At 37.7% G+C, this 13,576-nt stretch overlaps 1 protein-coding gene across 1 annotated transcript in view; it reads left to right on the top strand.

Annotated features, from left to right (window-relative positions):
• LOC124590031 (meiosis 1 arrest protein-like) overlaps positions 1–6,316 on the top strand; it is a 101,809-nt gene extending 95,493 nt beyond the window's left edge. The window contains exon 6 of the mRNA XM_047131616.1: positions 6,179–6,316. Within this exon, the coding sequence (XP_046987572.1) occupies positions 6,179–6,316 (138 nt within the window). The remainder of the gene's footprint in view (positions 1–6,178) is intronic.
• The last annotated feature ends 7,260 nt before the right edge of the window (positions 6,317–13,576 follow it).

Here is a 13,576-nt window from a genome sequence, read left to right as displayed (position 1 = left end):
TTTGTTTCCTTGTGTTAAATTCCATCATTGCAGTGTTTGAAGTACTTACATTTAGATGGCTTTCATTAAAATACTTGACTATTTCATTAGTTACATTGTTGCACTGTACCTCCAGACTCTGATAGTCTTTGTGTTTACACACTATTGATGTGTCATCTGCATACAATATTTTTGCACAGTTAGGAGAACAATACTGTATATCATTAATATAAATCAAGAAAAGAAGGGGTCCCAAGACAGAACCTTGAGGCACTCCATATTTGATATCAATAATTTTAGATTTGTAAGACCCACTGTTTCTTTTAAGCAAGACAAATTGTTTTCTATTGCTCATATACAATTTTATTAGCTCATAGCCAGTTCCTCTGATACCCAGGTTCCACACCTTGTCAAGTAATATGGTAATGTTGACACAATCAAAAGCTTTTTCTAGATCAAGGAACACTCCACTTACATACTCCTTGTTCTCTATGGCCGTTATTATTTTGTCTATTAATTGTGCTGCTGCTACTGATGTTGACTTGTTTTTCATAAAGCCATTCTGATTTTCAAATATTAAATTGTGTTGACTCAGGAATGTCATTAGTCTAGTATAAATAACTTTCTCAACTACCTTAGAAAATGCAGGTAAGATTGAGATGGGGTGGTAGTTTTCAATTTTAGATTTATCACCTTTCTTGTGAATCGGGGTTATTTGTGCTGTCTTTAGACTATCTGGGAAACAACCTGATGCAATTACATCATTTACTGCTGTGGCCATGGCATCAGATATGTTGTCTATGCATCTTTTCAGTGTACTGATAAACAATCCATCATATCCTGCTGATTTTGTATTTTTTAATGACATTACTATGTTTTTGACTTCCTTGTTATTGGTTGGGGCCAAGTATATGGTTTGTTTGATTGGAATGCCCCTATATCTATGCTGAAGATTCTTAAAATGGTCATTGACAGATTTTCCAACAGAAGAAAAGTACTCATTAAAAACATTTGCAATCTGACATTGACATTTCATGATATGCCCTTTATGGTTTATAGTAAAATCACTTGTTGATCTGTCCTTACAATCCCTAAAGCTACTTGTTACTTTCCAAACAGGTAAACCTGTGTTAGTAGAGTTTCTTAACATTGTGGCTACATATTTACTTTTCGTTTCTAGCAGAAGATCTTTATGGTAATCCTGATAGTTCTTAAATTCTACCTTTAGTCTATTATTATTGTTATTATCTATCATTGCATATTGGAAAAGTGTAAGTTTCTCTCTTGCTGTTTTTACTTCATGATTTATCCAGTTATTCTTTTTTTTTTTTTAATTTTTTTGCAGTCATTTACTGTAAAGGTCATTTCTGGACATGAGACATCGAAGCAATAATAAAAATCTGATGAAAACTCACTGAAAGTAAAGCTGTTTTTTTCACCCCATAGCAGGCTTTTTAGCAAACTGTTGAAATCTTTAACATTGTCATCATTGGTCATTCTTTTTGTCACATATTGTTTCTCTTTTCTATTGACATGAAGATTTTCAGCTTCTATCAATACCTGTACCGCGTGGTGGTCAGAAATGGCAAGCTTCAGAACTGATGCACTGAATGTTAAGTGGGACATGTTAGTTATAATGTTGTCAATGCATGATTTTACACTATTGACCTCTCTAGTGGGCTCGTTTATCAGAAATGCTAAGTTAAATTGAGATAGTATTAGCATTAGCTTTTTAGATACAGAGTCAATGGACAGCAAGTCAATGTTTGTATCTCCAGTTAGTATTATGTTAACCCAGCCATTTTTATTGCAGTGTTTACTGTCAATGTCAACAAGCAGGTCATTAAGAACATCAAAGAAACTATCTAGGCTACCAGGTGGAGGTCTGTATAGGCCTGTAATAATTAAGTTCTCTTTCCCCCACTTATAATTAATTGCTGCTAGTTCTATTACACCCTCAATGCTGAAAGCACTTACATCTATCACATTATAATTACTACCACTGGCTGCAAAGATAGCTACCCCACCACCACGTTTCTCTTTTCTACTGAAGGCAGAGCAAAAGATCATGGAAAGTGGCTTACATACACTAATTAGCTCATCTGTGTACCAGTGTTCACTTATAACTAAAACATCAGGGTTATCAATTGCTGCAATGGTATCCAACTCGTTGTGCTTATTGCCAAGACTTTGAAAGTTCCGCTGAATTAATTTGAAAGTGAGTTTGGATTGTTGAACGCTTGATGGACGTGTCGCCCTACCAGAACCACTTATACATTTATCCCTAAAAAAGAAATATCAGTTGACAGAGTGGGTTTGGTATTTTTCACTATCCATTTATTCGAATTGGTCTGTTTCCATGTACTGGGAGCCTGTGAAGACTCAGCTTTACCTGTTGTTTTCAGCAGCTATTTGTCCAATGTCGTCTGTCTATACCCATTCCTGCAGTCTTCTTGTGTTGTGGAGCACTCATTCTTCGAATGTGTGAGTTTTGAGTATACGTTGTTCCTAGCATTTACGATGATTTCACAAATAATGGACGCTAAGTGACTTTTCCGCACTGATTGAGGTGAAGGCCGTGAGTGGTGTAAAGATCTCTACTAAAATGTTGCACGTTAACCATTTGTATATTTGCATAACGGTTGCAAATTTCTGCATATTGACTGTATATGCTACTGCCCTGTTTACACACGAGAATTGAGGCGAGTCATACCTGTGTGAAATATTGAGAACAATGATGATTGAGTCATTTAGATGGTTTAGAGCAGATTTTAGGGCATTAACAGCATGCAAACCATCGTTGTGTGCGACGTCATTTGCACCACCACATATTACAATGAAGTCTTCCTTCATTGTCTTTCGAGAGATATTGTTTACAGTTGAAAGCACTTGGTCAAGCATTTTACATAACATTACTTTTATGAGAAAGCAAATGATTTTTATTTTCTGCATTTACATGGATACTCTGCACATCACACTTAAGTGTCTAGCAGAGTGTTCATCAAACTACCTTTACAACAGTTCTCTATTATTCCAATCTTGAAAAGCGCATGGAAAAAACAAACACCTATATCTTTCTGTGCGTCCTTTGAATTCCCTTATTTTATTATGATGATTGTTTCTCCTTATATAGGTCAGCTTAAAAAAATATTTTGCATTTGGAGGAGAAATTTCATGATTGAAATTTAGTGACGAAATTCCGCTGCAACAGAAAATGTCTTTGAACATAATTGTAAAATATAATTCAAAGTATGATGATTGTTTCTTCCTACATAGGTCAGCGTCAATAAAATATTTTTGCCTTTGGAGGAGAAAGTTCATGATTGAAATTTAATGATAAAATTCCACTGTAACACAACATGCCTTTGAACATAATTGTATAATATAATTCAAAATTTATGAATTTCTTATTTTACAAATCATATTTATGGTCAAATTTATGATGAATCCTTCATTATAATTTATAAACTTTTTGAAACATTTATGAAGTACAAAAAGTGACTGGTCAATGCTACAAATTGTACCAGACTATTAAGATTTATGAAATTTATGTCCACCTGCTTAGCTCGGTGGAAACATGATTGCCTTCGATGCAAGTGGGCCCAGGTTCGATTCCCGGCCTGGTTGGAGATTTTCTCTGCTCGTGGACTGGATGTTGTGTTGTCCTCATCATCATTTCATCCTCATCACTGGTGTGCAATTTGCCCAATGTTGCGTCAAATGAAATAAGACTTGCACTTGGCGGTCGAACTTCCCCGAATGGGGTCTCCTGGCCAACGATGCTATACACTCATTTCCTTTTTTTAATGAAATTTTTGCACAGTCATTAAAATTGCAATCCAGAAAGGATAGCAAATAAATAAATTTCACTTATTGCACATGTGCAGTACAGCAAGAAGAACAGATGATTAAATTTGTTGCTGATTTTTCAGTATAAAATTTAGTACACTGAGCTGCCATCTCTGACAGCAACAATGGCTGGGTATTGAGCTGAACTGAGCTTATGTGAATGCCACAGGTATGTCTTACAATGCTGCTTCAACTCTATGCTGGAGTTCATCAATCACAGTGGCTAGTGAGTGGTGGTGTGTCAGTATCTCAGCACTTCATGGGAGGGCAGATGTAGTATTGATGAACTATTCCATTTTTAAAAGGCACAGTGCACAAACTATTCATTGCCTCTCCATCTTGGCTTTGGCTGTCAATCTCTCCACCTCGCCACTTCCTTTCTCACAGTCCACTTTTTTTTTCTCTGGCTTCCATATATACCTTCTTTCCCAGCATTTTCAGTGGTTGTGGAGATTATGTGTCACTCTGCCTGTGTCACTGAACTGTAAATAAAAGTTTCAAAAAGCTTGTTTTGATCCTCCATTCTTTAAAATAACTCATTTTAAAACAAATCTCTGTTTTGACACATCTAAACCAATACTTTTTTATTACAAATGTAATAATTTTCTGAGATATAGAATTTATGCAAGAAGAATCTCTAAATCTATATCATCTTCAATATATCTGCTTTTCTGAACAGCACATAATGTGTCTTAGAATCTTAATGTCTGTCCACCACCCATCATCAAATGACCACCTCATTCCTCCTGTGATACCAGAGTTCCAATTGCTCATGGGTTATTACAGCAGTACCAAAGATAATTGGAGGGAGTTCAGTACTTGGAACTCTCAGTTTCTCATTGGTTAACAGAAACAGATGATTTTGAAGATGAGAGAAATATAGGATCCCTCCTGTTATTTATTTGTACATATGTATGTTAACTGCACTTGGAGGATATTGGACAGACCATCTGTATCTTTGTGAACTTAACAAATTTATGAATGGAATTATTCAATTAGTCATATTATGTCACATTATACAGGATAATTTTTTCCATTGTGTACAAACTCTGTGGACTGATCAAGCAGAGGATGTGGAACAAAACAGGTCTAATAAACTTATGGCCAGAAATGCATGGTTTCCATGCTACAGACCATTTATTCAATCATACAGTATTACATAGACTGCAGTCTAACACATGCTGTACCATGCAGCCACGGTTACAGTATGCATGGTTTCCCCCTAGAGGGTGGTAGTGTTTCTCATACATCATGCCCTAGCGCCCTCACCTGCCATAGTCGTTTGTAATGTTATGTACCCAAAATGATCGGACACAAAACTTGGAGGAAAATGTGATTAACAATGTGGAAGGCGACCGCCGTGTCAATACCAGACAGTTGGCTCACCAGCACAGGGCAAGCCAGATGACCATGTGGAACATTCTTCATGACAATTTTTACCAGCTACCCTTATCACTTACAGCATGTGCATGGCTTATTAGTGACAGACTTTCCACATCAGGAGCATTTTTGTCATTGGTTTCTTCACCAGGCAACCATGATTCCAGGATTTGTGTCATCCATCCTACTCACAGATGAGGCCTTCTTTACAGGGAGTGGTATCTTCAACTTTCATAACAGTCATCTCACGGATAGTATGCAGAATGCCAATAGTATAATGACAGCGAATCACCAGCGTTGGTGCAGCCGGAATGTGTGGGCAGGGATAATTGGCAAGCTTATTGAGGGACCAGTCTTCCTTCTACATCGCCTAACAGGCTGCAACTATCGGTGTTTCTTGCAGGTGACATTCCCTCACCTGCTGGAAGAAATGCCATTGATGATTCGAAGGGTTATGTGGCTGCTGCATGATGGTGCTCCAACCATTAATGTCTGGACCACCTCACTTGTGTCTTCTCTGGTCAGTGGATCAGATGAAGGGGTCCAGTTGCATGCCCTGCTCATTCACCAGATTTCAGCCCATGTGATTTCTGGTTATGGGGACATCTCAAAAGAAGCAATGCCCATTCCAGATGTGAAGACACTGAAGCAGTGTATTCATGAACATGGCACTTACACACCTGCATTGAGGCACATGGAAAGCATTTTCAGCACACAACACATACAGTAACTGTGGCTGCATGCTACAGTGCGTATTAGACTGTGGTCTCCATAACAATGTACGATTGAATGAATGGTCTCTATCATGGAACCTATGCACTTCTGGACATAAGTTCATTAGACCTTTTTTGTTCCGTATCCTCCCATTGATCAATCCATAGAATTTGTACTCAGTGGAAAAAATCAGCCTGTATTTAATCAAATTTTGTGTGAAACATAATTATCTTCAATTTTCTGCTTGTTATCAAAGGGTGCAGAAAGTGGGTTACGGAGCTTTCATCCAGCATTTGATAATTCAGAGCAAGAAGATGGAAAACACAAGAGGACCAAGAAGATCTCTCAACAGCAAAGCTCTTTGCAAACAGACTTAAATCCAAGTTCAAAGTAACATAATGTACAAATGACAGAGCGATACTTCACTGTGATCTTAGTAACAGTTAATATAATAATATATTTTGATTTTTATGGGTTCATTTTCATTCTGAAGTTGATTTACTGATAGCACAGTGCACTGTGAATTATTTACCAATTGTAAGTGGTTAAGATTACACTCTGCTGTTCATATGTAGAATTAAAAGAAAATAAATAATGTATTCTAAAACTTTCACATCAATACCAGACAGTTGGCTCACAAAGTGTTCTGTTCAGACCATCAAAAGTCATCATTACAGTAATGATCAGAAGAGCATTATTTATTTGATTCACGGCATGAAATATGATGGTCGAACATTAGAATCAAGCATATGTTGTATACCGTAAACAACAAAGGTGAGGAAAGACAACCACTCACTCACAAAAAGCATAGATATACTCAACACCATGGATAATTTCATTGCTTTCATGCAAACAAGCATCCGTTTTCTAGTTTATGTATACACTCTCTTTCTCATGGAGCAGGAAAAATGCTGGTATGTCATTTTAAAAGGATTCAACCAATTTCTTTCTCCTTTCTTCTTCAACCATAGCTCAGGCTTTGTCTTTAATGACCTTGTCATTGGGGAGAGATTTTTTTTAATAGTGTAGGTGTTAATGTGTATGTGTCTTGTCCAAATAGATAAAATGGTATATCGTACTTCCCAAAATTCTTTGCTCCAGACAGTTTATTACTTTTGAAAATTTATCCAAAGTTGGTGAAAATGTGTAAGTGGTTGACACCATTTTTGATCATTAATATGTGGGAAGCAGGATTAAATGTCACCCTACTTCTCCTCAAGGTCACCCTTGTATAATACATTCCAAAACTGCACTCACAGATGTAAACTTGAGAAGGTGTACAGTAAGGTATTGAATAATCAGTGATTAAAGTTTTAATAAATAGCTGATGGCACATGCATACCGGGAACACAAGAGTGGTTTTACATCAACAGCTAACATTGGGAATGTTGTTTTTAATTTGGGTGCCTCTTTTTGCTGAATATTAATCAAAAGTTAATGGAAAAAATATTTGGACTACTAAAAAAAACTGTTTTTATTTGATAATTTGTTACTTTGAATGATATGTTATCCAACACTTCATGCAGTGAAAGCAATAGGTGCAAGCCAAAATCTTTACACCAAAATAAAAAAAAAAATTAATCTAGGTTCACCTGCCAAGAATATATGACCATTGTTGCCTGAGATCTAAAGGGAACACTACCACTCCTTGATTACCTTGCAAAGAGTAAAACATTGACTGATGAGTCATCTGGATCAACCAGATGAAAAAATTACATAAGAGGGAGGGGGGGGATTGCAAAATAAGGAAAAAATATATATTGCATCTGGATAATGCATTTGCAGATAAAAATGCTTTGGCAGTAATAAGACTGATAGAATGTCCAACAAATTTACCACTCCTTGTCATAGAGCTATTCCCAAAACTAAACAAAGTAATAAGTGAAAAAATTTGCTTTTACTTGTTATTTATTCATCATATGATGAAAGGAAAAAATACTAGACAGTTACAACAATAAATAGACATGTTTCTGCACAGGTATACATACTCTCAAGTTCATAATGGGTTTGTACCCTACACCCATGTTTGAAATCCAGTCAGAAGCTTCAGCAAACAAATTGTGAATATTTTCCATTGTCCCTCTGAGCTCTGAGGAAACATTCAAATGTTATATGATGTGCAGTTTGCTGCTCTTCACTGCAGTCACACTGAGTGGTGGACTACTATCCCCATCGGTGCAGCAGTGCTCCATATCTGCCACAATCAGTTACAATTCAATTCATTACACACCTGTGTTGCTGGGACTGATGAAAAGCTGCTGCTCACTCTCCAGTAGTTTTAATTATTTGGCGATTCATCAAGAAATTTTGCTCCCAACCTTGACTGTTCTAGGCATCTTGGATGTCGAAATGACTGTTCTGCACACTGACTGCCGCACACCAAGATGGTTTTCTAGACCTTAATTGCTGGGGTACCAATAATGAAAATTCTGAATGAATTAGTGATTCTGGTTTTTTTTTAATTCTTGTCCACATGTTAGGCAAAGTCTGTGATCTTCTTATGGGTGGTGATGAAATATTGGTGAGTACCGGTAGACAGTTTATGCTTGTAGGACAAATATACCATGTGATGAGATATTTCTTGACTGAGGTGTGACAATTATTTTACTGAGCCAGACAGAACAACAGTATTCTGCGACTAAGTACGGAACTGGAATGTCAGTCAGTGACCAGCTAGTTACCAAAACCAGAGATGATACATATGCAGAACACATGACATTTGTGGCAGCCACATCACAACAAACTCTCATTGCTGCATATAAATACTGGCCATCTGACCAGGTTGATCATATTGGTGAGTCACTGAGTTTGCATCCACTGTATTGTGGTCTTCTGCTGTGCATGGGTTAATCATCATCCTGTTAGGGTCACCTGCCGGGGAGTTCCTTCCACAGCATTGATGGACCAAGGTTCGAACAGAGGACCTTGTACTCACTGAGGCCCTGAGTATCTAACACAGTCTACAGGTTGAAGGTTCATATCTGGATGCCTCTGTCACCTCACAACAGGCCGACTGCCAACCTGTCCGCCTGTGGCCTAGCCGGCTGTGCCATTTTACTCAGCAGTAGCGACAGTGCCACTGGTCACCTGAGTATGCATGCATTACGAGGTCTCCTCACTGTCATGCTGAGCTAGATGTAGCAACACCCAGCTAAGTGCACTGTGCACTGCAGTTCATGGGTGCAAGGCCCATACGCTAGTACCCGCATAATATGGGCACAAGTTATCAGTACACAATGGGAATGTGAAGTGTGATTTATCAGCCTCACTACATACTGTATACAAATCATTATATCTGCTGTACAGGAGACACATCAAGTTTGAAAAGCACATATAATGCTTTCCAAAAGACCTTAAAGTTATGCATTATATATAGATTACCAGTGATGCAAAACGCATATAATACTACAAAATGTGTTATATACTAACCACTTACAGACTAATAGTCTATGTCTTTCTATTGTTCAAAGTGCAAAACTGGCTTCCATGAATTCTTCAGTGGTATAGTAACATTTTTCTACTAAAATGTTATGGAGTAATTTTTTCAAAGAGCTAAGGTCCATGTTTAATATGCTCCTACCTTGTGGTTTCATATATCTTTAGCCTCATGTACAGTGATGTCTGAGTGTAAAGCTTTAAGTGATGTGAGGGAAGTTTAAAGTTCTCCTTGCTGTGACTTCCATTGCTTTGATTAAAGCAGTACTTTTCAAGTTTATGTTTGTTACTGTATATAAAAATCAAAATCCAAAAATGTAAATTGAAGGAATGGCCAATATTTGTAATTGCTTAAATAATGGGTGACACGACTCATTTTTATGGGTAGCACAAATTTCTAATGATTTTCTTCTGAATAATTTAAATTAATGGCCTTGTGCTGTTTGTAGAATTTTGTCAGAAAATTACCCCACACTGAATAACCAATTCAAAATAACTATGATAGACGGTCTTTCTAGTGTCAATATGAGTACCAGCAGATAAAATAAACATTTCAAAAGCTAGAGTATATAATTTATTTGCCAGGAAGTCTGTATGTGTCTCCCAGTTTAGACTTTTGTCAAGGTTTAGGCCTAATAATTTCACATGGCTTTCTTCTCTCATCAACTGATTATTATGAGCTATTTTTACAGGGTACATTGCTGATGATGGGTCTCTGTGACATCCAATTTTAGTCCATTTTATGGAACCAGGAGTAAAGTTTTCCTAGAGGATATTGTACACTATCTGGAACTTTTTCAGTAGTGCCAATTTCTGTCACAGGTGTCATCTATGAACAGGACTGAATGAGCATTGGTGAATCATTCACATACAAGAACAGTTATGGACCCAGTATTGAACCCTGTGGGACCCCATGGGAAACTATTTTCCATTCAGAGTAGCAGTTACCTGAATTTGATGTTAAAACAACTCTTTGCTCCTTTTTGTCAGATAAGAACTGAACCACTGTAATACACTATCCTCAATCCTGAAGCTCTTAAGCTTGTAAAGTCATAACAAGTGGTTCACTGAATCAAAGGCTTTTCTTAGGTCACAGAATATTCCTGAAACCTTTTTACCCTGCTCTTATGAAATGCTTATGTTTTCTGTAATTTGCTGGTGGCATTTACTATGCTTTTTCCTATTTGAAACCGAACTGATTTTTAGAAGTAATGTCATTTTCTTTAAGAAAAATTTCAAATTGTTTTGCCACAAGTTTTTCAATCATTTTAGAAAAGACTGGAAGGAAAGATACAGAATAATAATTTTCCATAGTTTCTGGTGCTGTAATTCTGCCAGAGACAGCAAAGGACTTGGAAGAGCAGTTGAACGGAATGGGCGGTGTCATGAAAGGAAGGTATAAGATGAACATCAACAAAAGCAAAACGAGGATAATGGAATGTAGTCGAATTAAGTCGGGTGATGGTGAGGGAATTGTTGTTGTTGTTGTTGTCTTCAGTCCTGAGACTGGTTTGATGCAGCTCTCCATGCTACTCTATCCTGTGCAAGCTTCTTTATCTCCCAGTACTTACTGCAACCTATATCCTTCTGGATCTGCTTAGTGTATTCATCTCTTGGTCTCCCTCTACGATTTTTACCCTCCACACTGCCCTCTAACGCTAAATTTGTGATCCCTTGATGCCTCAGAACATGTCCTACCAACCGGTCCCTTCTTCTTGTCGAGTTGTGCCACAAACTTCTCTTCTCCCCAATCCTATTCAATACCTCCTCACTAGTTATATGATCTACTCATCTAATCTTCAGCATTCTTCTGTAGCACCACATTTCGAAAGCTTCTATTCTATTCTTGTCCAAACTATTTATCATCCATGTTTCACTTCCATACATGGCTACACTCCATACAAATACTTTCAGAAACAATTTTCTGACACTTAAATCTATACTCGAAGTTAACAAATTTCTCTCCTTCAGAAATGCTTTTCTTGCCATAGGCAGTCTACATTTTATATCCTCTCTATTTCGACCACCCTCAGTTATTTTGCTCCCCAAATAGCAAAACTCCTTTACTACTTTAAGTGTCTCATTTCCTAATCTAATTCCTTCAGCATCACCCGACTTAATTCGACTACATTCCATTTTCTCCTCGTTGTGCTTTTGTTGATGTTCATCTTATACCCTCCTTTCAAGACACTGTCCATTCCGTTCAACTGCTCTTCCAAGTCCTTTGCTGTCTCTGACAGAATTACAATGTCATTGGCGAACCTCAACGTTTTTATTTCTTCTCCATGGACTTTAATACCTACTCCGAATTTTTCTTTTGTTTCCTTTACTGCTTGCTCAATATACAGATTGAATAACATCGGGGACAGGCTACAACCCTGTTTCACTCCCTTCCCAACCACTGCTTCCCTTTCATGCCCCTCGACTCTTATAACTGCCATCTGGTTTCTGTACAGACTGTAAATAGTCTTTCGCTCCCTGTATTTTACCCCTGCCACCTTTAGAATTTGAAAGAGAGTATTCCAGTCAACATTGTCAGAAGCTTTCTCTAAGTCTACAAATGCTAGAAATGTAGGTTTGCCTTTCCTTAATCTATTTTCTAAGATAAGTTGTAGGGTCAGTACTGCCTCACACATTCCAACATTTCTGCGGAATCCAAACTGATCTTCCCCGAGGTCGGCTTCTACCAGTTTTTCCAGTCGTCTGTAAAGAATTCGCATTAGTATTTTGCAGCTGTGACTTATTAAACTGATAGTTCGGTAATTTTCACATCTGTCAACACCTGCTTTCTTTGGGATGGGAATTATTATATTCTTCTTGAAGTCTGAGGGTATTTCACCTGTCTCATACATCTTGCTCACTAGATGGTAGAGTTTTGTCAGGACTGGTTCTCCCAAGGCCGTCAGTAGTTCTAATGGAATGTTGTCTACTCCCGGGGCCTTGTTTCGACTCAGGTCTTTCAGTGCTCTGTCAAACTCTTCACGCAGTACCTTATCTCCCATTTTGTCTTCATCTACATTCTCTTCCATTTCCATAATACTGTCCTCAACTACATCGCCCTTGTATAAACCCTCTATATACTCCTTCCACCTTTCTGCCTTCCCTTCTTTGCTTAGAACTGGGTTTCCATCTGAGCTCTTGATATTCATACAAGTGGTTCTCTTCTCTCCAAAGGTCTCTTTAATTTTCCTGTAGGCAGTATCTATCTTACCCCCAGTGAGATAAGCCTCTACATCCTTACATTTGTCCTCTAGCCATGCCTGCTTAGCCATTTTGCACTTCCTGTCAATCTCTTTTTTGAGACGTTTGTATTCATTTTTGCCTGTATCCCTTGGACCTTCACATTGACGATGAAACACATGAATTGCATCGGGATTGAATACAAAAGACACAATGCCAACTTAAGTACAAGAAAAGTGACTCTTTTAAGAGTTTGCGCTTTGAGCCTATCCTGGGAGAACAGTATTAGATTCCGATGGACCAATGCAGGTTTACTGTACCCCTTAGACCTTCACATTGTCGATGAAACACGGAAATTGTATCGGGATTGAATACAAAAGACACAATGCCGAATTAAGTACAGGAAGAGTGATTCTTCTAAGAGTTTGCGTTTTGGGCCTTTCCTGGGGAAACAGTATTAGATTCCAATGCACCACTGCAGTTTTACTGTATCCCTTGGACCTTCACATTGACGATGAAAGAAAGAAATTGCATCAGGACTGAATACAAAAGATACAATGCTATTTTTATATTTTCTCCTTTCATCAGTTAAATTCAATATTTCTTCTGTTACCCAAGGATTTCTATTAGCCCTCGTCTTTTTACCTACTTGATCGCCTGCTGCCTTCACTACTTCATCCCTCAGAGCTACCCATTCTTCTTCTACTGTATTTCTTTCCCCCATTCCTGTCAATTGTTCCCTTATGCTCTCCCTGAAACTCTGTACAACCTCTGGTTTAGTCAGTTTATTCAGGTCCCATCTCCTTAAATTAGCACCTTTTTGTAGTATTTTTGGTATTTAATCTACAGTTCATAACCAATAGATTGTGGTCAGAGTCCACATCTGCCCCTAGAAATGTCTTACAATTTAAAACCTGGTTCCTAAATCTCTGTCTTACCATTATATAATCTATCTGATACCTTTTAGTATCTCCAGGATTCTTCCATGTATACAACCTTCTTTTACGATTCTTGAACCAAGTGTTAGCTATGATTAAGT

Source organism: Schistocerca americana, chromosome 2 (genome assembly GCF_021461395.2).
Source record: "Schistocerca americana isolate TAMUIC-IGC-003095 chromosome 2, iqSchAmer2.1, whole genome shotgun sequence".
NCBI lineage: Eukaryota > Metazoa > Arthropoda > Insecta > Orthoptera > Acrididae > Schistocerca > Schistocerca americana.
Note: the sequence above shows the minus strand (reverse complement) of the source record. Positions and strands in the feature narration are given on the sequence as shown.